At 37.9% G+C, this 22,942-nt stretch overlaps 2 protein-coding genes across 4 annotated transcripts in view; one reads left to right on the top strand and one right to left on the bottom strand.

Annotated features, from left to right (window-relative positions):
* Positions 1-4,018, bottom strand: part of taok3a (TAO kinase 3a) — a 72,951-nt gene extending 68,933 nt beyond the window's left edge. The window contains exon 1 of one of the 3 annotated variants that reach the window (XM_079252104.1): positions 3,913-4,018. The gene's annotated coding sequence lies outside the window, so the exon portion shown is untranslated. Of the gene's footprint in view, positions 1-3,466; positions 3,618-3,912 lie in introns of those variants that run through there. The other 2 variants (XM_079252106.1, XM_079252105.1) reach the window with 2 other exon arrangements.
* A 4,229-nt stretch (positions 4,019-8,247) lies between these two features.
* Positions 8,248-22,313, top strand: suds3 (SDS3 homolog, SIN3A corepressor complex component). Its single transcript, XM_079251573.1, has 12 exons — positions 8,248-8,386; positions 10,708-10,777; positions 10,861-10,916; positions 11,521-11,592; positions 12,941-12,960; positions 13,079-13,235; positions 15,992-16,087; positions 16,247-16,308; positions 16,400-16,421; positions 17,487-17,592; positions 19,678-19,762; positions 21,785-22,313. The coding sequence occupies exons 1-12, from the start codon at positions 8,275-8,277 to the stop codon at positions 21,881-21,883; spliced, it is 957 nt and encodes a 318-aa protein (XP_079107699.1). The 5' UTR covers positions 8,248-8,274; the 3' UTR covers positions 21,884-22,313.
* Positions 22,314-22,942: the final 629 nt, after the last annotated feature.

Genomic DNA, 22,942 nt, shown 5'->3' with positions numbered 1-22,942 from the left:
CTCAGTGGGTCAAACTGCACAGCTGATTTTATTTCCTGCAGTATTCAGTTAAAATATTGCAATGTTTGACACAGTTGAACGCAGTTGACGCAGCTCTTTTTACAGGCTCCAGTATGATTTAGCCCACTTTCTTCATCTGCATCATATGAATGTCACCCTGATTCCCAGTCAGTCACAACATGATGTCCTTTAGTATGTTAAAAGAACAACTCCTAAACCAGTTGAATATTAAATTTTAGCTTAACAGCTTACTACTAATTTATTTTTAAACATTCAAACTTAGCTATAGTGTCATATCCAAAGCTGTAAAGAATTTTCCTTAGAAAAGAAAGCAAAATAAATAAAGTATTTTAACCTGTTAATTAGGGGTGGGAAAATCAAATCGAAAAAAAATCGGACATTGGGATTTTTTTTTGCTTCACAATTTTAAAATAATCTTTTTGTTAAAAAATCTATTTTTTTTCAAAGAAATAAAAATTATTCATATTAAAATTTTTGTCATTTTTATTGATCTTTTAACTTGTCTTCTCGGGCATTATAGCAACAGAGTGATGGTCTGGCTGCTATGTTGTTTTTTCCTCATTGAAATCAAGAAAAATGATGACCAAAATAAAAATTTTGTACATTTTTTTGTTTTTAATCTAAACAAAAAATATATATATATATCAGCAATATTGAAGAATTGGGATTATCGCAATTCAAATCAAATCGGCACCCAAAAAAATCGGAATCGAATCGGGACAAAACCATATCGTCACATCCTAATGTTAATTTTCGTAGAATTGCTTTGAAAGGATTATTTACATCTTGAAAAAGCCTGTTTTGTTGGGTAAACACAATACTACTCGCTAATGCTAATTTACCCATCCAGAATGCTGGAAACCATGACTCCGGAGTGATTTTGTTTCAGATGCACCTGCATGACCGTCGTGCCGCCGTGGTATGACAACTCTATGTGGCAGACGACACATTTCACCTGTTTTGACACTTTGTTTAGCAGGAAATATCCCCAAACTCTGGAAAAACGAGGCCTGATCTTGTCGTCACTCTGACTCTGTTCAGGTTGCATCGCCATCGGTTTGTTCTTCGTTGTTTAAGAACAAAAAACGCTACAGTACACAAAATGACGATTCTGCCCCCAGCACTTCCTGTGGTGCTTTGCAGTCATTTGCTTAGAGTTCTTATACTGTCTGAAAAGCTGTGGTCGGTAAATGGCGCTAAGTTGCCTGGCACAGCCGTTGCAAGCGTTTATACACGACGCGTCGACAATTAAATTTCGCGTCGACGAATATTTATTATCAACTAATCGTTGCAGCCTTTATAAGTAGCATCACAGAGCTGCTAATAAATACACTTAACTCATCATCAGCAAGTGCAAGCACCTCGATGAAACTACATCGTCTGCATTTAGGTGTTTGTTTACACAATGCAAAGGAGAAAAGTATTAGCTATAACATTAGGGAAACAATTTGTGCTCCTCATCAATCTAGAACAGTGCTAAAAGATAAATTCCAAGCATTTAGAGTCCACAGTTCTACAGTGAAAATGATTCTTCAGAAGTAGGAAACATTCAAGACCTCCCAACAAGTTCACTGCAAGGTCAAGACAGACTAATGTTTAGAGAAAAATCAACAACAACAACAACCAGAGCCTGAAGAGTCTGATTGCTACATCTAAGACCTAACAGGCCTTAGTTAACATGTTAAAAGCTCAAGTTCATTGCCATCAAGTCCATGCAATTATGATATATTCAGCAAGCAGGAAAGAACAAAAATGTGCATCTAAAAAACATTTGGACAGACAAGAGCTGTTTGTCCACGTTTGCCAAAAAGTGAACATCATCCTAACACAAACACCTCTGATCAGCATGTGATGGATGATTTGGCTCATTTTGCAGCTACAGGACCTGAGGACCAAGACACCTTGCAGTCACAGAGCCAACCATGAACTGAACCAAAGTATGCAAGAATAAAATGTGAGGCCACCTGTGCCATTACTAAACTGAGTCAAGGTGTTGCAATAGCCCAGTCAAAGTCCAAACCTCAACCCAACTGAAATGCTACACTGTAAGACAGCGTTACATAAACAAAGAGCTAAAAATCTCAAGACTAAAGCAAAGATCTGGAGAATAGTAGGTCAAAATCACATTGTACAGAGATGACGTTATTGCTGCTAGATGTGGTTCTACAAGATAGGATCCGTGCTGTGAGTCATAGATTGTCTCAGGTTATATCTTCAAGACTGAATAAGTTCCAGGTTATTATTTTTACATATTATATTCCAGTGTGTAAAACCTTTTTCTTCACGATTATATGTACATCAACACCTTTTCAGAGTCCATCCAACAGCCTGGGTGGGAGTAAAATGCTTATGTGAAATCATAAATATTAAATTGCCCTAGATACTATCACTAATAAGGAAGTATGTCACTTTCTGTTCCCTATCTCAGTGGCACAGTTAAGAGCTGGCTGATGAGTGACATAAGTGACGTGGAAAGACTTGAAGTTTTACCCTTTGAACAAATAAAGTAGTGCAAATCTGGGCAAGTTGGAAAACACAAAGAAAAATAAGATCTTATTTCCTACACCATGCATCTCCATCTCCAGACAAGTACTGAGTTTAGAGTGTTTCATCCTCACCACATATTTTTCTCTTTTGCTCTTAAACAGAAGAAAAACGAGTCAGAAAATCTTGTGAATGCAAATGTAAGATAAGACAAGCAGGTGCAACGTCATAATAAAGGATTACAAATGTGGTGATCCCGGTCTGAAATGTGCGTGGGCAGACTCCTCCAAGTAAATCTTTCCAAATGACACAGTTTAAGCAGTGAAACGCAGGTCTGCTGCCTCTCACTCATGCGCTCTACACGCCAGAGATGACATCATGTTGTGGTCAGCTTGGGTTTTAGTGCTCAGCTTGCTATCTACATCTGCCATTTCCACAGCGTCATGTCAGCCTGCTTTGAGTTTTAACGCTGCTTATTTACCAGCATGCAGGTGACCAGCTGTCACCGCGTTTAGTCCTCCAACAAAAACAGCGAAAGGAAGAAACCAATGACGTGCGTTTTCTTGTGTTTGCAAGTAAACAAATGCATCATATCTCTGCTCATCTAAATAGCGCAAAAAAAGGCAGAATGTGCGCACTGTTTGCGTGGTTAACGAGTGTAAATAGACGTAGTAAAATCGGGTTTGGGTCATGTGTTGTGGACGTAACAGTCTCAACTGACAGCCATTGTAACTGCGTGTTGATAGTAAAAAATCTCACAACAGTGTCACCTACAATGGAAAGTACCAGTCATTTTCAATGTGACACACGCACACAAACAATGCGTGACTTTTTTTTTTTTTTTTTAATGACACGCAGGATAGTTTACCCCGCATGCAGGCGCCTTGTCACCTTTACAACCACCCCTCTAAAACTGTACACTTCCACTATAACCTGTCATCCATTGGCTCAGCATACTCACCCCCCCCAGAGGAGCAAACCAAAAAACAGCGTAAACATCCCAAAATTTCGGCATAGCTTTTCAAACACACGAGGAAAAGAGCGAACATGCGCGTCGTTTTCACGCAAACCTGCGCACTTAAACCCGGCGAGCTGATGCTGCTCGTCTGTTCCTCACCAGCCGAATAAAACCAGATGACGGCGGTCATTTCCAACTCCAGACGCCCCCCCCCCTCCCTTTTCCCTCCCTTCTCACCATTTAAGCGTTCATCTCAAAGCCACTTTCTGTTGAACTGCTCTGACATGTCGCAACTGTAGCCGAAGAGGAAGTGTCTGCAGTTTGGGAGCGCGAGGTTATGGCACGAGCTGTTAATGGTGAACAAGCGAGGCAAACAGTGACACCACAGAAACAATAGGTAAAATTAATAAATAAATAAAAACATAGAAATAAAAAAGAAAGCAGCTTACCTTTAATTAAAAAGAAAAAAAAACTTGTTGTGGTTAAAGAGCGTGCGCACTTGGGGCGATATTTAGTTCGACTCTTGAGATGTGAGTGTTGTCAGATGGTCTGGACTTCCTGAATGACGGAGCAGCAGGCGAACGAGCCCTCGCGCGTGTTTCACTGTTACTTTGACAGACAGGCGGAAATAAAGTTGTCTCGTGCGGTGAGGGGACCGCTGAAGGGATGTGCACTTTCCGTGTCTTCTTTGTAGATGCTAAAACTCACTAAATTTGAATGTGTTTTAAATTATTTCCTGTCAAAAAAGTCCAATGGGAATTTATATATATATATATATATATATATATATATGTATATATATATATATATATATATATATATATATATATATATATATATATATATATATATATTTCTTTCTTTATTTATTTATTTATTTTTAACGTTAAATCTCACATCGATGTTGTTGCTTTAATGAAATACTACTGTGAAAGTAAAGAAGCAGCGACCCAATGCCTTATTTCCTTCGCAAATCATTAAAGATGCATGAACTGAGTCACACCGATTCTCTTGCAACTTCAGTGACGCGAAGGCAGCCTGTCTCCGAAATATGCCAAGTCCAATGCTGCCATCTGCTGGTGGACAATGGAAGTGTAACTAGTACCCACTTCGACCAGCTCATCTGTATCAGGATTTTCTATTGCAAAGCTGTGTATTGTAAATTTTAAACAATAGTTATTTTATGTTATGTTATTTAAATGCTATTTTTTATTGGTGTGTGTAAATTGTGCAGACAAAACCCCAAGACAGCCTAAAAAGGCTTCTTTATTTCCATTTTGTATATTTAACATTTGAACAAGCAATTTGTACGAACACCAATCTGTTCAGGGAAGAAGTAATAGTCATGTTCCTTATGTAATTTGGTTGGAATTTTTTGGAGATTAGGAAAACTGTATATTTTTGGAAACAATATAGTCTAACAAATTTGAATATACATGATGCCATTTTAAAAAAAAATGTCATTATGGCAGCCATCTTGGATCTTTAAAGTGGGCTACTTTCAAACAATTTTTTAAATATCTCGCTTCCTAGATGTCTTAAAATCAAGATTGCAGTGGTCAAATCTACATGTTCAAGGACAAGAAATCCAATGGAGCTATTTACATTGTCAGTGATACACGTATCGGGGGGTGTTTTGCATTTTTAATCATATCTTGCGTTGTTTTACATGATCATCATCAATGGGAGTATTCTGGTTATATTGATATATATAAAGTTAGTTTTGTGTTTAGAGCTAGTTTGTATTTAATGCTTTTTAGGGTCACAATTGTAAATACACTCCTGCTAAATGGTTGTGACCATTGTCTGTGTATACTTGGTGAGGAATGTAAATTGTTGGGGGAGTGCATGTAAGATCCAAATGTGACTAGAAAAGTGAAGGAAAATCAGTACTCTGCCAATACTGGATTTCTGTTTCTTTTCTTTGGTTGTGCATGATGTGCATTGAAAGTTGCTATTCTGCATTCTGTAAGGTGTAATCCCCTGGCTGAATTTTACAGACTAGAGGTGTCAAACTTCAGTCCTCGAGGGCCGGTATCCTGCAGGTTTTTGTTGTCTCCATGCTCCAACCCACCTGACTCAAATTAATAAATAGGTTGACAAGAAGTGTCTGGATTCATTTGATATGAATCAGCTGCTGGTAGAGGAAAACAACAAAAACCTGCCAGATACCGGCCCTCGAGGACTGGAGTTTGACACCGCTGTTATAGATCAATAAAAGGATGGTGGATTCTGACTACAAAATGATTTCTTTGGTGCTTTTTTCTTTCATTGTTTTGCTGTCTAAGTTAACATTGTTGTGTTGACTAAATAAAATTGGAATGGACTAAAAAGATGTTTACACCCAAATCTGAAACTCTTGTGACCTTCTAGAAAATATAAGTATTGTTTTAACTGTTGATATATAATATAATAATATAATGTATCCATCAATTTATTATTTTTTTTCAATTTATACATTAATTTCACGTCAATTTTGTCAACCATAGCCTGTATTGCAGGTAATCCATCCATTCTCTAATGGACACAGAATACATCCCAGCTGGCAGTAAGACAGAACACCTGGAAAAAGGTTGGCAGACCACTACACGGCTGAAACAGACTTGTCTACACTGTGGTTAACTTAGCATTATGGAGCATGAGTGAAAAAGCAAAACACTAATTGTACTTCCTCGGGAAGTAATGTTGATTCTGACTTATTTTTTTAAAAAGTAAAACCAAGTTCCCTGATTTAAGTTTGTGATATGTTCATGGTATAATGGTAAAAATCCATTTACCATATGTTTATACATGATATGTTGTTTTGTTCATTTTATTGAGGGATCCTACAAGTTATATCCTGGGTTTTATTTCTCAGTGACAAAAACAAGCAAACAAAAAGTCACATATTGGACGCGTTTACTGTTTTTAATAGAATAAACAGTTGCAACTAAACCTGCTAAAGGCTACATTGTGATGACATAAACCAGAATAGACAACAAAATTAGGCAGTTTGCTGATTAAATTTGTAGTGGAAAAAAAACAAGCTAAAACAACCAAACAGATGTGTTTGTTTGTGAAATCACATTAAAAGTGTGTTAGAAGTAATGCTCCAGAAATGTTCAAACAACAACGAAAAAAGGCAGGAAATGATTAAAGCCACCTAATAATCTACTATATATATATATATATATATATATATATTTTTTTTTTTTTTTTAATTTAATCTATTTCTTTTTTATTGAACAACACTGTACATACATACGGCATATTGGTTGTCCTATACATATGTTGTCATGTTGAGGTAACTTACAACAAGGCAGTCTGATAGGAACGAGAGCCTAAACACACACACACACACACACACACACACACACACACACACAAAAGAATTCTATTAGGAGTCTCTGTCTAGTAACGTGAACAAGTTCATCAAGGAAAAAAGTCTATAGGAATTTTTTGTTTTCATATTTTGAAGAGATTTTGTGAATGTTCTGAGATCATTTTTCCATCCATTGATGTGGGGCTCAGTTCTGGCATATTTACATCGATGTATAAAATGTAGGGCCAACAGGATCAGGATGTTGTTTACAAGGAATTCCAAGTTCTTCTCTTTTAATATTACACCAGTTTTGATTAAGCACATAGTCAGAGGATACATCGTGATATTCTTTGGGTGGAGCCAACCCTGAAAGGCAGTTAAAAAATCACTCACATGTTCGCAATAAAAAAAAAAAAAAAAAAAAAAAAAAAAAAGTGCTCTGTTGTTTCGATTTCATTTTCACAGAATCCACATGAGTTATTGTCCAAGTTAAATTTTCTATGTTGGAAGTCGTTAGATGGGTAGATTTCATTTAGGATCTTGAATGATACTTCTTTGGTTTTTGGTAAAACTGGATAAGACAAATATCATTTTCTTATTTTTATGGATATTTCTGTCATATTCCTTCAGAATATACTTTCTTTTTATTTGGAAAGGATAACCTAATCCACTATACTGCAATCTACCGATGCTTGAGTGTGCAGTAGCAACCTTCCTGCTTTTACTGTTAACTGTGTCCTGTACTACATTAATAATGTTGACAACATAGTGTCTGATGTAGTGAAAATTGTTTTCCTGCTTGCCAAATATCACATACACAGCTGTAAATGGAGAGTCTCTGCCCCATGCTTTGATCACTTTCTAAATGAGTTCAGACTTTATTATTCCTCACTAAGACTGCTTAAATCTAAGTGTGCTCGAAGCACAGCTTCAACTATATCGAATGTTATGTTTTAATTATCTGATAGTTTATTTTTTGCCTTACACTGTTTTTTTTTTTTTGTTTTTTTTTTTTTTTTTTGCTTGTTTATGATTATTTAGCCCCATGTACATAATGTTACCTATCTTATTTTTACTTAGGTTCATTGCTACATTGTACCTCTACAAGACTTTGTATTAAATTTGTTTAATAAAGAAAAAAAGTGTGCAGGAGCGAAATGCATAGTGAACCAAAAGCTCACTGTGGTATCAGAGCGCATGCAACTAATGTTATGTTGTCATTTGCCTGTTTAAATGTTCTGCCGTGTCTTTTACTGTATTTACAGGAGAAAAAAAGATGATTATTGTAGGGTATCCAATATTACTAAATAACCATTTGTCCATGTGAAATTAAAAACAAACATGCTTTATCCATGTCTAGTTTGTTACGACAAAAAAATTGTGTTCAGGCATAAGGTTGGGCAGTTTAACGATTGGAGGTCCTACCAGTTGTAGGCGCAGTTTCAAGCAAGCTGCAAAACAAAAATCGATTGTTTATTTTGTGTTTGTTTACATTCTCAAAAAAGAATAAATGGCTTCGACTTTAATATCTCCAATGGTGGATTATTATAATGACGAAGAAGAACTAGACAGCGTGGATGACGACGACGATCGGAGTTTCAGGGGACGCGACTCGGAAGAAGGTAACATTTAGCACTAAAAAGCCACTGATTGTCGGGCTGCGTCTACTTGCTGGAGAAGAAACGGAAACGTATGGCTGTTGCAGGGATGTAGCTATTAGTTTTTAATGTTTGCATTTACATTTTTCTATGGACTCGAATGGAGACAGTTTCCTTTAACAACGTGGCAAACGTGTTTGGTCTAATTTAGCATCTGTTTTTAGAGCTAGCTTCGTGTTAGCTTCAAGGCTAATAAAGTTAGCTCCCCGACTCCCGCCTGCCAAGAAACATTCCTGAAGCAGATGTAAAGTTTATTCACGTCTACGCTGATTAATGCTCAATTCTAATTGAGCCACATTTTAAAAAATATGTTTGCATGCTTTTTTCTTGTATATTTTGCCCTGCTGTAGGTATCACTCAGCCTCACTTCAGCCTACTGTCTTCACTATATTATGCTATAAAACGCTAATCTAAAGCGATAAATTAAATTATTTCAGGCTATTTTGTTTCCATCGCGTCCTTTTTTGAAAAATGGGATGATATCTTTTGCATATGCATCTATTAGTTAGTTTATTAATTGAGCAACAGCTCACTTCTGCACGTGTAAACATATTTCCGGAGACATGTTTTGGAAACAAATACAATTACTGTGAATAGTTGTGAAGCGAATTCAATTCAATTCAAGCTTTGTTAAGGACACAGAATCCATGTCCATAGAAATAGAAAATTAAAATAAAATGGAAAAAAATAAAATTATAGATTAAAAAAAAAAGTGCAATGCAAGATGGATTACAAATATAGTGCCAGTTTTTCCAGATATTAGACGTGAACCTGACAGAGCTTATCCTAGGACAGACCAGAGCTTGTACAATATCATTCGACAGTTTCAGAGCTCTGCAAATGAATGCATGAGTACAATATCTGAAAAAACAGCAGCACAAGATCTGACATTATTGCTAACAAACATCTGACTGGCACTGCTGTGTCTTTTCAAGAGTATTCCCAGAGAGTCATTGTATGCTACTGTGAAGTTAATACTGGAAATCATATAAGATAAGCATTTAGTTGTATATACAGGGCAACCTAACTGGTTCCATATTGCTTTAAATTGTGTAAACAACGCTAATTAGCCGAGCAGGCTACGTGACGTTAGCTGTGAGCGTTGACAGGTCGGCCGTGCGTGCTGTGTGTCCACTGCTCTGCCCTCTTCACACTCTTCAGTCAAGACGGGACGGATTGCAGTGAAACAGAAAGAAAGGCAAGAAGAGATCAAGGCGATGACAACACTACAAGGTTCGCTCGACTTCTAAGCAAACAGCTGCGTTTATTTTTCTTTCTCCCGGTTATGCTGACTGTTCTGATATCCATGCCTACCTGAGCTAGAAATCGGGTTACTCTTTAAACAGCGGACGGAGCTAACTTCGGTTAGCACATTAATGCTAAGTGAAAATGAAAACTGCCTTGTCAGCTCAACGGGGCCCTTCACTTCGTTTGTCTCGAGTTTTAGGGTAGAAATGTGGAGCTTTATTATTATTATTATTATTATTTGGACCTGCCAATGCTTATGTTTTCAGATTCCCCGACTTTTGCCACGTCGTAAAACATGTTAGCGTCGTTTTCAGAGACTTGCCTGTGGATTGACAAGCACCACCGAGGAAGCCGGGTTCACTGCTGATTAATCACACCATGCGGCAAATGCTTGGCAGACTAGCAGCTACATTGTTGCTATTGATTAGGTTTGGTTAAACCTCATCTGATGCATTCTTCGTCGGGTTTCAGATACGTCTACTCAGGGCCGGATTAAAAGTGCACAGGTCCCTGGGCCCAGAGTGTTCCAGGGGCCCCCCTTCCCCACCGCAACCATGTGAAAATTGTGAATGATACAGTGTGAAACGACATTTCTAACATCTCTCAGCCAGTGGTACGAATGGCAGTACACTAGACACTGTGGTGGAACTATTTGGCTTTTATTTACATTTTATTTCATGTCCTGGTGTTTGCCCCTAGTGGGCTTGTGCCCATAATCCCATTGGATAATCCGGCCTTGCATCTACCTTTAACATGTGTTCAGCCAAACTTTTTCCGACGTGTGCACGTGAATGTGTCCTGTGGGTTTCCCCATGATCTCCAAATCTTAATAAACCAGAGGGCATTCCCAAGGAGGGTGTTCTCCATTACCTCACGAGTGCCACGCACGTCCTTTTGATCTGTTCACATTTGCTCTCCTGCCAGTGGGAAACGATTTGGAAATGTCACTCAGCCTGCTGGCATCATTACACTGAAAGTGAATCTTTCAAAGTTTAGTTTATGAGTTTCGAGTCAGTTTCTGTCGTGCCTGTTTCCAGACACAGAGGATGCCAGTGAAACTGATCTTGCCAAGCATGATGAGGATGACTATGTGGAAATCAAGGAGCAGTGAGTGTTTTCTCTTTTCAAACCATGGATCGGCTTGACTAACTCTAAGGTTATTGCATAAGTTACCATTAATTTCTTTGCAGAATGTATCAAGACAAACTGGCGTCTCTGAAAAGACAGCTGCAGCAGTTACAAGAAGGTAAAAAGAAAAGTCACGATTGTCAAGAATTTTTCAAAATGTGCACTTTCTCTTGTGGTATTTGTGTGAGGAATGGATTGTTTTTTTTTTCTTCACCATTGTTAAGAGAAACCAGCAGAGAAATGGATAATTACAAACCTGCATCTGCCAGGGGCAGCTCACTTAGAAATACACAAGGCTATCTCTTTTGTTTACCGATGTAAACAGTCTCTGGGTTTTTTTTTTTTTTTGTATTTTTTTTTTTTTAATGATTTTAAAAACACCATATATCCCAAAGGCTCCTCTCTGCTCAGACTGATTGAGTTTGAAAGTTGTTTTGTAATATTTAGTGCATCAGAATGTCGAAGCAATGTCTGCAATCTAATTTAAAACTGTGGGTGGATGCTGAGAGCACAGAGTCTAGGGGGAGGGTAATGTATTCTTATGACAGCCTATATTAAAGTCTAAAAAAACTGTTCTCTCAGTTGAGTTTGAAGCAGAAAAAATAAAAAAAAGACTTCAGATTCCTCAGAGCAAAAATTCTGAAATGTGTTTTGGGCTTTCTTGAGATGCATTTTTTTCCTTTACTGCATCATCTACAGCTAAATGAGTTTTGTCTTTGCAGGTACATTGCAGGAGTATCAGAAGAGAATGAAGAAGTTGGACCAGCAGTACAAAGAGAGACTTCGAAATGCAGGCAAGAACACAAAGTGCTTTGCTTCTGATGTATCCTTGTGTCGAGCAGATTATTGAAGTTTTAGGAGTGCTTGCTGAGCCAAGAAAGAACAGTGGGAATAAACAATAAATACCAGATTGTAGATTAAACTCTGAAAAGGACAAAAACAACCCGTATTAAAGAAATCTGAAACTGTGTTTTGACCACAGAAGTATTTTAAACAAAACGTTGATTAAAGCCTCAAAGCTTCAATGTTTACATGACGTAGTTGGCAGTTGGGTTGTTGTTTGGCTTTCGCTCATAATGCCTGACTAATTGTCCGAACAATAAACCATCTGGCGGTTTGACAGTCAGATGGGTTTTTGTTGGCGCAGTTTCATGTTTACTTACAGTGTGGCCACCGACACCATGATGAGTTAATCCAGCTTTTATAAATGTATAAAGAGTGTGATTGGAGCATGTTGGGTGACTATAAAAGTAAAGAAAACAACAATATATATTCAGTTAAAATCAAGTGTTGCATTATTTTTTTTAAAAAGACTGCAATCTCGCTCTCTTTGCTCCACTTGCCGTCCATCTTTCACCATCGTCACATCGTTTATTTTTGTTGACTCAGCAGCTTTTTTTTGTTTGCAATCAGTTTTTTTGGTCATTGTCTTGTTGGCTGCACATCAGAATTTTATTTAATCAATTTTGTGCTGATCAAAAGCTTATTTTGCCTGAATGCATTCAAAAGAGAGGCCATGGTAATAGACTGGTAAAGAGCCCTGAAGGATGGTGGTTTCACAAATGATTAACTAGCCGGTGAAAGCATAAATGTCACGGGGTAAGTAGTGCAGCCACAATTATGACAGTCGTTATTTTCCAGCCGGATTTTTAACCCTTAAGAACCCAGCGTGATATATACGACGCAAACAGTTTCTGAGGCATTTGGCATCACTTTATGATGCAAACTGTGCTAAAAATTTGGTGAAACACGATATGATTTGTCTTCTGCTCCATAATGGACGCCGGAAAGCAGAAGATTAAACAATAAAAATGTGACATATTACATGGTAATAAATGGTAAATATCCCTTTAAAGTTTCAGTACTTTTTTTATTTAACATTTGGTTAAAGGGACAAACAAAGACTTTATATAAAAATAAATAAATATATAAAATGGGACTTATCTTACCATTTTTTTCGTGGGTTGTGTCTTAATGGGTTGAGTTTTTAGACTTGTGGTGAAAACGTCCATGATGCATGTTCTGCCAACATTTCCAAAGGAAATGATTTGGCACAATGTAGAATGTTTTTCAGGCTAAAAATACACCAAATGCTTAAAGTAACTATTTTTTCTTTTCTTTTTCTTAAAATTCCCTTTACAGATTTGTTTCTCCAGCTTGAGGTAAGAACACTTGGTGAGATTAATCAATAGAGTTTGTTGATGTAAAATAAATTTTCCTCATTGGGAAGCTGTACTTAGATTCCATCCTTCTCTGTTTCTTCTCTGTGACCTTTGACAGACAGAACAGGTGGAGAGGAGTTATATCAAAGAGAAGAAGGCAGCGGTGAAGGAGTTTGACGATAAAAAGGTTGAACTGAAGGAAAACTTAATCGCAGAGCTGGAGGAAAAGAAGAAAATGATTGAGAACGAGAAAGTTTCAATGGAGCTGACAGGTGGTAAGGGAACCCGAGTAATATTACTAATCAGACTCGCTCAGCAGAAGCAAGAAAAATGGAGTAAAAGTGTGTGGATGGATATGAGCTTCTCTCTTCTTTTACACCTTTAATATTAAGTTTCCTGGGAGTAGGATTTCTATAAATGGAGATGCTGCAGTGTGAGTTTTAGATATTTGGGTAACTGTTGGGAAAATGGAAGATAACATCGTTACAGTATTCTGTTTGGTTAAAGCTTGTTAGAGTAAATGTTAGAAAAGAGTTCCAGACGGTGCACTGTAGGGCTTGTGATGGAGCATCATCCTGCAAAAGCATCATGATCAACAGTGGTGAAGCTTGAAACTTGCAGCTGGTTTTAGATTTTCAGCCCATTTTCAAATCTGAAAACATTTAACCTGCTCATCCATAAAGGTGCAGTGTGACTAAATCAGAGGTCAGTGACGATAAAAATAGTTTATAATTAAAAACTGTATTAGAATGATTGTATTTATACCATATAATGGGTCCATAAACATGGCAGCTGCATTATATCTGCCACCATTTTTACTGCAGTGTGTCTTAGTGGACATACAACGCTGGGTGTGACGTGAGAACCATCGAAACTTTGAAATGGCAGCACTGGCTTTGGGTGACTGGTGCTAGAAAACGTTTCCGATAAGCAACACTTTAAAAGCCATAGAGGAAGACAGTAAAATATACACAAGTATTTACCTGTAGTGCAGTCGTTGCTGCAGCTGAGGCCACTGGGTCAGCTCGCAGATGAAGGGGTAGGGCTGGGCGATATGACCAAGATCTCTTATCGAATGATTGTTTGATGCTTTCTGTTCCATTTCCCCGCACAGAACTGGGAAAAAGGGGGGCCTTTGTCTACTCTGAATGTGGAACTCTTTGCAGAGAGACTGGAAATTGTCCCAACTTATTTCTTTGAACGGTTTTAAGTCCAGAATGACAGATTTTGAGATGTCCTGCTTTAGATGTAATTGCTTTTAATTATTTGTTTTGTGTAAATTACCTGTAACTCTTGCTGCCTCTTGGCCAGGACTCCCTTGAGAAAGAGGTTCTTAACCTCAGTGTGACTTTCCTGGTGAAATAAAGGTTTAAAAAAAAAAATCCCAATAAAGGTCGTTTCATATCCCCATAACTATACACACAACTATATAAAAATGTTTGTGTAATTTTGTGTCAGTCATGGATTATGTGTCAGATGTGCTTGACAACAGCAGCAGTGATCTCCTTCCATCTGCGGGAACTATGGCCGTGTGATGTTTCACGGGTAAATACCTGCTGCAGCGTTTGCGTCTGGAGTTCATTATTAGTGCTTTTGCCTCCACTTGACACTGCTTTTGCTGCTTTTGTATTTTGTATTTATTTTGATCTCCATTAGCTATTGCAATACAGCTATTCCTCCTGGAGTCAGTACAACAAGCTTTTGCTTGTTGACTCTCTGTATTCTTTGTCCTGATTCTTGCCCAGGTGATAAAATGAGTTAGTGGTGTTGGAGTCCGTTGTTGGGACTGTGAGCTAGTCTGTTGTCGGTTCCACGTCGGTCTTTTTATATCCAAACCACATCCATGCGACAGAAAATTCCCCTCTTTTAGGAACAAGCTCATCAGTTTGGGTTGGCGGGTCATCTTTTAGTGATTTATCCTGTTTCTATATTACAGCATGTAAAGCGCATCTTGATGTAAAACACTGCAGTAAAGCAGCGTAAACAATAGAGCTATGTATGGAAACGATACATTTTCTATTAGGGGTGGGAAAATCTAATCGTAAAATTGGGATTTTTTGCTTCACAATTTTAAAATAGATTTTCTTTGTTAAAAAAATTTTTTTTCAAATAAAATAAAAATAATCCATTATAAAATTGTTGCTATTATTATTATTATTATTATTTATTTATTTATTTTTAAAAATCTTTTTACTTGTCCTCTTGGGCATTATAGCAGCAGAATTATAATTTGGCTACTGTGTTGTTTTTTTCCTCATTAAAATCAAGAAAAATGACAAGGGAAAAAAAAAAAGTTTTGAACATTTTTTTCTGAATTTTAATCTACAAAAATCAGCAATATTGAAGAATTGGGAGAATCACAATTTAAACCGATCGGCACCCAAAAAATCAGAAACAAATCAAATCGGGACGTAAGCATATCGTCACAGCCCTGCTTTCTATCGTCCAAAGAATATATATCGCCATATCACCCAGCCTTACTTTGGGGAATTTTGGCCACTGATGGCCACCGTCCATTCACTGCTGCGCTTTAGCATTTGAAGTTATTTCTGTTCTCATCTTTAGCACTAGATGTCACTAATTGTGACACAACCAGCTGCCTGTGTCCATTAGTAGTCTAGGAAAAGCCTGTTTCTCCTGCCCACGAGGAGCCATTCTCACCTAATCTGTCCATAAAACCTTTAGAAGTCTCTTGGTGTTGCTTGGCGCAGTGTTAATGTTTAAAGCGGTGTATATTATTGAGCGGTGGTTCACCTCAGCAATGTCTCTGAGCGCTTAATACTTTTTACTTGTGGTCATTGCAGGATTGGAATGTGGCTTTGGGAGATAATGGGTTCCTGGTAGTTTGACTGAAGGTTTTTGCACCGGCGCTGCACCATCTCCAGACGTCTTTTTCCCTCTTATGACGGCTTTTGCAATAAAATGCTTGTTTGATTAGTGGTCACTAGTAAGATGTTCATGTTCAGGAGGGTTGCATCTCTTCAGTTTTACCATTTTTAACTGTTTAGTTTCTGTTTTCTGTCATTCAAAGACTCAATGGACGTAAAACCGATCATGACGAGGAAGTTAAGGAGACGGCCCAATGATCCAGTCCCAATACCAGACAAGCGGAGGAAACCTGCACCAGATATCCTTCTGTCTTTACAGATGAATCTGTACTGGATAAATAAACCATTCAGCATTTCTACTGGCAATATTTGTCCTAACTTAATTAATGCTTTGATTGAGAGAAGTCTTGTCATGTCGTCTTTAAAACTGAAAACATGTCCTCCTTGACTCCTCAAACCTCAGCTTAATTATTTGTTAACTGATGAACAAATAATGGAAGATTTAAGAACACTTAATAAGGTTTGTGTGTTGATTTTTATTGCAAGTTACTGCTCGTCTCTGCTGGATAGTACTCATTAGTCTGACTTCTTTTATGTCTTCTCTTTCACAGCTTAAATCACCAAAACGACCAGGTACGCCAGGGCTGCTGTTTGTGTTGTGGATGCTCAGTTCTGTCACTTCAAGGAATATTTTGGATTTCAGGGAATTTAACGCATTCGCTTCTGCTGAAATGGTTCAGAGAAAAACACCTAAGTTGTTATTATTACTGTGTGAAAGCAGATATATCAGACACTCGTCAGGCTGCAAAGCTAAAAGTGGAAATATTTGTGCATTTTGAAGTAGCCTTAATGTAATCATAAAATCTAATTAACTCATTGGCTGCATGAAGTCTTTCTGAATCTGAGCCTTAACTGCTATTCAGAAACAGAAAGACTTTTATTGCCATTGTCTTTGAATAATTCACAGACTAGGAACTTGTTTTTGTGATAAGGTGCTGAATAATAAAAATAATAAAATAAAATAAAATAAAAACACTGAATAATATAAAAATAGAAATCCAGCAATTTTACAACTATTTCACAAATAAGGGCATGCAGAGAAATGAACATATGGACATACACTTTTTTTTTTTTGTTAAAAATGTATGATAAGATTAAAGGTAAAAGTAATCTCGCATATAGACACGTAGATGTGTACAGCAGGAACAGTAGCATCCGAACAACCATGCAAATTGGCAGTGCAGTCGATGAAGTGATGTGACATGACTTGTATAAGTGACTGGAGTTATAAAGTGTCCAGCTCAGGTGTTCATGAGTCTAAGTCTTATATTTGCTTTTGTTAGCCCTGTATGTGGAACCTGATTTGGCCAGGCAACAAAGCGTCCCCAAAATGCAGTTTCTGAGCACGCTCCAATCGTGCATTCAGCACATAAATTTACTCAGAGCGTGCAACCCGAAGACGCCCTGATGCACACACCAGGACAAATCAGCCTTCCACATCTGCTGTCCCAGAACTTAATATTCTGCTGTCCCAAAAGATGAGCCAGAATGCCAGCAGCGCGGTGCTCTCTGCTACAGCAGCAACTGGCAGCCAATGAGTTAATAAATACAAGTCTTATTGGCCACTAAGCTAGAAAGCAAATGCACCAATTTTCCTGAATGTTGAGTGATGCTAATAGACTGTTTCCCCTCTTCTAGTGTCCCCCTCGTCTCCAGAGCATGTTCCCTCTGCTCCCATGGAAAACCCCTCCCAGCGCTACGAAGCCCGGATCGAGGAGGGGAAACTTTACTACGACAAAAGATGGTAAAATCTAAGTTTCACGCTATATATGCTCCCTTTAGGCAAAGTTATTAGACAGCATGGAATAAACTTTCATTGTTATGCAGATGATACTCAGATATACTTATCCTTTAAACCAGATTAAACAAATCAGCCCGATAGGCTACAAAGTTGTCTCATAGACATAAAGACTTGGATGTCTAGAAATATTCTCCTCTTAAACTCAGAGGAGCACACCTCCTGTAAAGTTTGTAACAGGAGCTAAATTTTCCAGTTTTGTAATGAACCTGGATGGCATTACTTTAGCTTCCAGTGCTACAGTGAGAAACCTTGGAGTAATATTTGACCCTGACCTGTCCTTTGGTCCACATATTAAGTAGGTTACTAAAACAGCTTTCTTTCATTTACGTAATATAGCCAAAATTAGGGCATCCCTCTGTCTCAGAGGGATGCAGAAAAACTGGCTCACGCTTTTGTTACTTCGAGACTAGATTACTGTAACTCTCTATTACTGGGCTGTCCTAAAAATGCCCTGAAAAGCCTTCAGCTGATCCAGAATTCTGCAGCCAGAGTCCTGACCAGAACCAGCAGGAGAGATCATATTTCTCCAGTTTTAGTCTCTCTTCATTGGCTGCCTGCTTAATCTAGAATAGAATTTAAAATCCTTCTCCTTACATATAAAGCCCTCCACAACCAGGCACCACTATATATCAAAGACCTCATTGTTCCTTATATACCAAGTAGAGTACTTCGTTCGCAGACTGCAGGCTTACTTGTGGTTCCTAGAGTCTCAAAGAGCCGAGCAGGAGGCAGAGCCTTTGGTTATCAGGCCCCTCTCTTATGGAATAAGCTCCCAGTTAGTGTTAGGGAAGCAGACACCCTCCCCACCTTTAAGACTAGGCTGAAGACTTATCTTTTTGGTAAGTCCTATAGCTAGGGATGGTTAGCATCCCTTAGTTATGCTGCTATAGGTTTAGACTGCTGAGGGACATTTCCTGATACACTGAGCTTCTTTCTTTTTCTCTTTAACTCTCTCTTTTACCCCCCCCCCCCCCCATAACAGTGTTGCAACATTAACATGTATGTCTCCTGTCTCAGCAGTTCCTGTTGTCTGTTGTCTTTCTGTCCTCTTCCCCCCACACAGCAGAGGCAGATGGCTGCCTGTCCTTGAGCCGGGTTCTGCCGGAGGTTTCCTTCCTGTTAAAAGGGAGTTTTTTCCTTCCCACTGTCGCCAGTGTGTTTGCTCAGGATGGGAGATTGGGTAGATCCTCCAACTCAATCTGTTGGTTTCCTTATATAGGCTAATATGAATTGGCTTTCATTATGTTTTCCTCTCTGTCTGTAAAGCGTCTTGAGATGGCATTGCGGTGATTTGATGCTATATAAATAAAGTTGAAGTTGAATTGAAGTTTGCTTCTCAAAACACACATTTCTGGGCCTCCTGTTCCTGTAGCTTGCTTACAGCTGGTGTCACCACTAGATGGCCACGTTGCCACAGATTTGATGGCTTTAATGGCCGGCTCTTGTACGACAGACCTCTCACAGTCACCTCTCTCTGTCTGGGTTACAGAAATAGAAGTTGCTTAGGGTTCAGTAGAATATATGCAGACATTCACTGAATGTTCACAGGAACACGCACCGCATTGTTCTGTGATGTAAAGCCAAGAAGCCTCGACTCTGAGGGCCGAGCTTTGTGTCAGACCTGCAGGAGTTCATTCAAAGAGGAGAGAAGTCTGTCCTATTAGCTGCAGAGATGGACAAGAGAAAGTTGAGGGGAGGGAGCTGTGAGACATGCAGCAAAGTCTCATTTATTCATGGCTGAAGAGGACACCAGCGGAAAGGCTTTTCAAAGAGCCACAAGGAGACGCGTGTCATTATTCACAGTGGGCTTAATGATCAAAAACTTTCAGTGTCAGTCTCTTCTTTTTGCTTCTGTCCCCTGATGGTTTAGTCGTAAATGAGAAATAACGCTTCTTGTTTTCCTCTTTCAGGCCAATTATCCTCTCAGTCTTGTCTTGGGGAGGAATCTTTGTTGTTCATTCCTTTTTATAAATATTGATGCACATATTGACGCAGCTTTGTCCATTTTTGTTTTATTTCTGGTGACAGGTATCACAAGAGCCAAGCCATTTATCTGGAGTCAAAGGACAACACGAAGATTAGCTGCGTCATCAGTTCAGTTGGGACCAATGAGGTGACTTTAATTCTCTCTCTCGGATCCTGTTGCAACGACTTAAAGCTGATCTCATAGTTCATCTGGCAACGATACGACTCTGCCTGCTGGTTCACGTTAATCAGTCAATATGCAAGTATAACTAAATTACAACTGGCTACTCGTAATAGTTAAACAAGTTTTAAATTGAATCTGTAAAACTTAATGAATGAAGCTGTAAAAACACACATTGTTTATGTGTTTAACTCAATAAAAAATCAATGACAGACAAACAAACTAGTTAAATAGATGTCTACAGTAAAATTAGTGTAAGAGTTATTGACGCTTTGAGTCATAGAAGTGGCTTAGTAGCTGTAGTGTGTGTGTGTGTGTGTGTGTGTGTGTGTGTGTGTGTGTGTGTGTCTGTGTGTGTTTGGGCAGGAGGGGGGGCGTGTAAATGAAGGTTACAGCACAGGGGGAAAACTGTCGTCCAGCCTGCCTGTATGTGGTCGGATTGTTCTGCGTTTGATGGAGGGTAAAAGTTCAACAGCGTTCATTCTAATGCTTTTCATACCTGTGTTATGAAACAGCTAAGCTACTTTTTTTTTTTTAGACAAATAGAATCATTCAGGCTTGTCTCAGTTTTGTTTCAGGCTTTTAGGCATCAGATAAATGTATTTATGGTCCCAGTGTCCCACCCCAGTATTATGCACATGCTCCTGTAAATTTTGTAACAGGAGCTTCTTCTGCAGCCCCCTCCTGTTTTTTTAACTTTTAACTTTAACTTAGAAAACCAAGAATGAATCCCTCTGTGCTAAAACTAAATGGAGGTTGTAGATTGCTCTATGTTCTGTTTCTTGTGTCAGTGCGCTTGTTATCATGACGGCTCGTCTTGGAAATAAAAAAAAAAACTTTCCACACTTTTCTAAATTCTGTTGAAGCTAAAAGATGCATTTAATCCCTGTGTTGTAGTCACATTCTTTCCCTAAAAAACTTTTTTATTTCATCACATGCACTGTTTTGAAGCTTTAAGTGGTCGCAAGAAAGCAGTTTAAAACCTTTTTTTTTTTCTTTTTTTTTTTTAAAGCTTGCTAGGTATCTTGCTTTGACAGTTATGGCTTTCAATAATAAATAAATGAAATGAAAAGTTGTTGGAGGAAATATTTGAGCGTTTATTTGACCAAAAAATATTATATTTTCACCTCGTAGTAGTTGGTTATGTCCGTTTGGTTGGTTGTGAAAGCAGTAGAATAAAAACAAATGGCTACACATGCCGTTTGCAGATTTTACTGGTTGACTTGTAAAAACTGATTGAGACGAAGACACAAAAATTTCCATTACAACCAGTCCAAGAGTGGGTGAAACAACATACATATGACGTAAACAGGATCAGTCAGGCTGAGGCAGCCATCAGAGCGGTGCATATTTTTAGGATGGATGAGGAAGGATTGGATGGGGGAAATGTTCAATTCTTTTTTTTTTTTTCTTTAAATCTGAAGTATTTATTTGGACTTTAAATTAAAAAAAAAAAAAATATATATTTTTTGTTCTTTTGTCTTTTTACCATTTATTACCATGTGATATGTGGAAATTACTGTAGTGTAATCTTCGCTTCCTGGTATCCATTTGGAGTAAGGGATCTAGTATCAGATTGTACAACTGAATTATGAGCAAAGTTTCTAACATGAAGTGACACAAAACATCTCAAACTGTATAAAAATTATACGTTTGGCTTTATATGGTTAATACTGTTCAGAAACATAGTTTTCCAATCCAATCCATTTTATTTATAAAGCACATTTTCAAAAACAGAATGTCTCCAAAAAAAATAAAATGAAATAATAATGTCGTTAAAACAATAAAAACGGGTAGAAAGATGCTTCAATGTGGACGAATTAGATGCAATACACACATTTCCTTTTCAATGCAAAATGAAAGTAATCTTATTGTATTGTATTGCTCTATATTAATAGACCAACTTCATAGAGACATAAATGACCCCTTTAACATCTGTTATGGTGCCATTATTTGTAAATGACAACATTTCTTCTGTTTGATGTCCAGATTTGGGTGAGGAAGACGAGCGACAGTACAAAGATGAGAATCTACCTGGGACAGCTGCAAAGAGGAACATTTGTCATCCGCCGACGGTCGGCTGCGTGAAATATTTCCCCGCAGCTCCAAACCCAGCCCCATCTGTTCGTTTATCTATCCATCCATCCACTCATTCATCTGTTTTCCCCGTTTGGTACATCTCAGCTGAGTTTAACATACAGCTTCTTATTTATACCTCACACACACACGGCCCGCCTCTTTTCCACCTTCGTTTATTTTGTTACATCATTAAAAATATTCATAAAAACATCTGATCGTTTTCCAGTATTTCCCACTATGTGGCTGAAGCGTCTGTCTTTTCCACACAAAGCGGTTTTATTTACATTTTTTTTATTATTATTAGGATGTTTTTGTCAAACAGTCGGACGCTAACCTGCAAAATGTCTCACTAATGGGAGCCAGATGAGGAACTTGCTCCTGATGAACTGCATCATGGATCACACAGCAGCAGAAGTTACAGTTCCTTTGTACAAAGAACATTTTCAGTCGTGGAGAAATGAGTTTTTCTTTGTTTTTCAGAGTTTGGGTACAAACTTCCTGTTAAAATGTTGTGTATATTAAAAAAATACTTCTTTACATATTAAGGCTCGTTTTTTTTTTTTTGTTTGTTTTTTTTGTTTCCCCTCCTGTGTATCTTATCGTGCTATCGTACACATGCAAGAACAGTTTGGACTAATTCAGCTGTACGTTCACGTGGAGTTTAAAATGTTTTTTTTTTTTTTTATATATATATTTTTTTAAAGAAAGCCACACTACATTTGTGATTTATTAAATATGCCTACAGGTGGGCTGAAATTAAAGTTCCATTGATTAAAAAAGGATGCTATCTACACCTTTGATCATAGATTTTGGGACACTTTCACATTAAATCCAATTAGAAAGTGTCCCTAAACTTCTGATAATATGTGCAAATGCTGTATATTTTCTACTACGTTCTTTAGTTTAAACTTAAATCTCTTCATCTTGTGATTGACTGTTCTGTGAGAAAAACCTGATATTTTGACCGCTATGCACTATTCCAGACTAGTTGCATTTCACCTGTTATTCTACATGAAGCATGCTTAATTATATTAAACCTCATTTTATTTTCATCAAGGATGAGATATA

This window comes from Telmatherina bonti (assembly GCF_933228915.1).
Source record: "Telmatherina bonti genome assembly, chromosome: 13".
In the NCBI taxonomy this organism is placed as follows: Eukaryota; Metazoa; Chordata; class Actinopteri; order Atheriniformes; family Telmatherinidae; genus Telmatherina; species Telmatherina bonti.
Note: the sequence above shows the minus strand (reverse complement) of the source record. Positions and strands in the feature narration are given on the sequence as shown.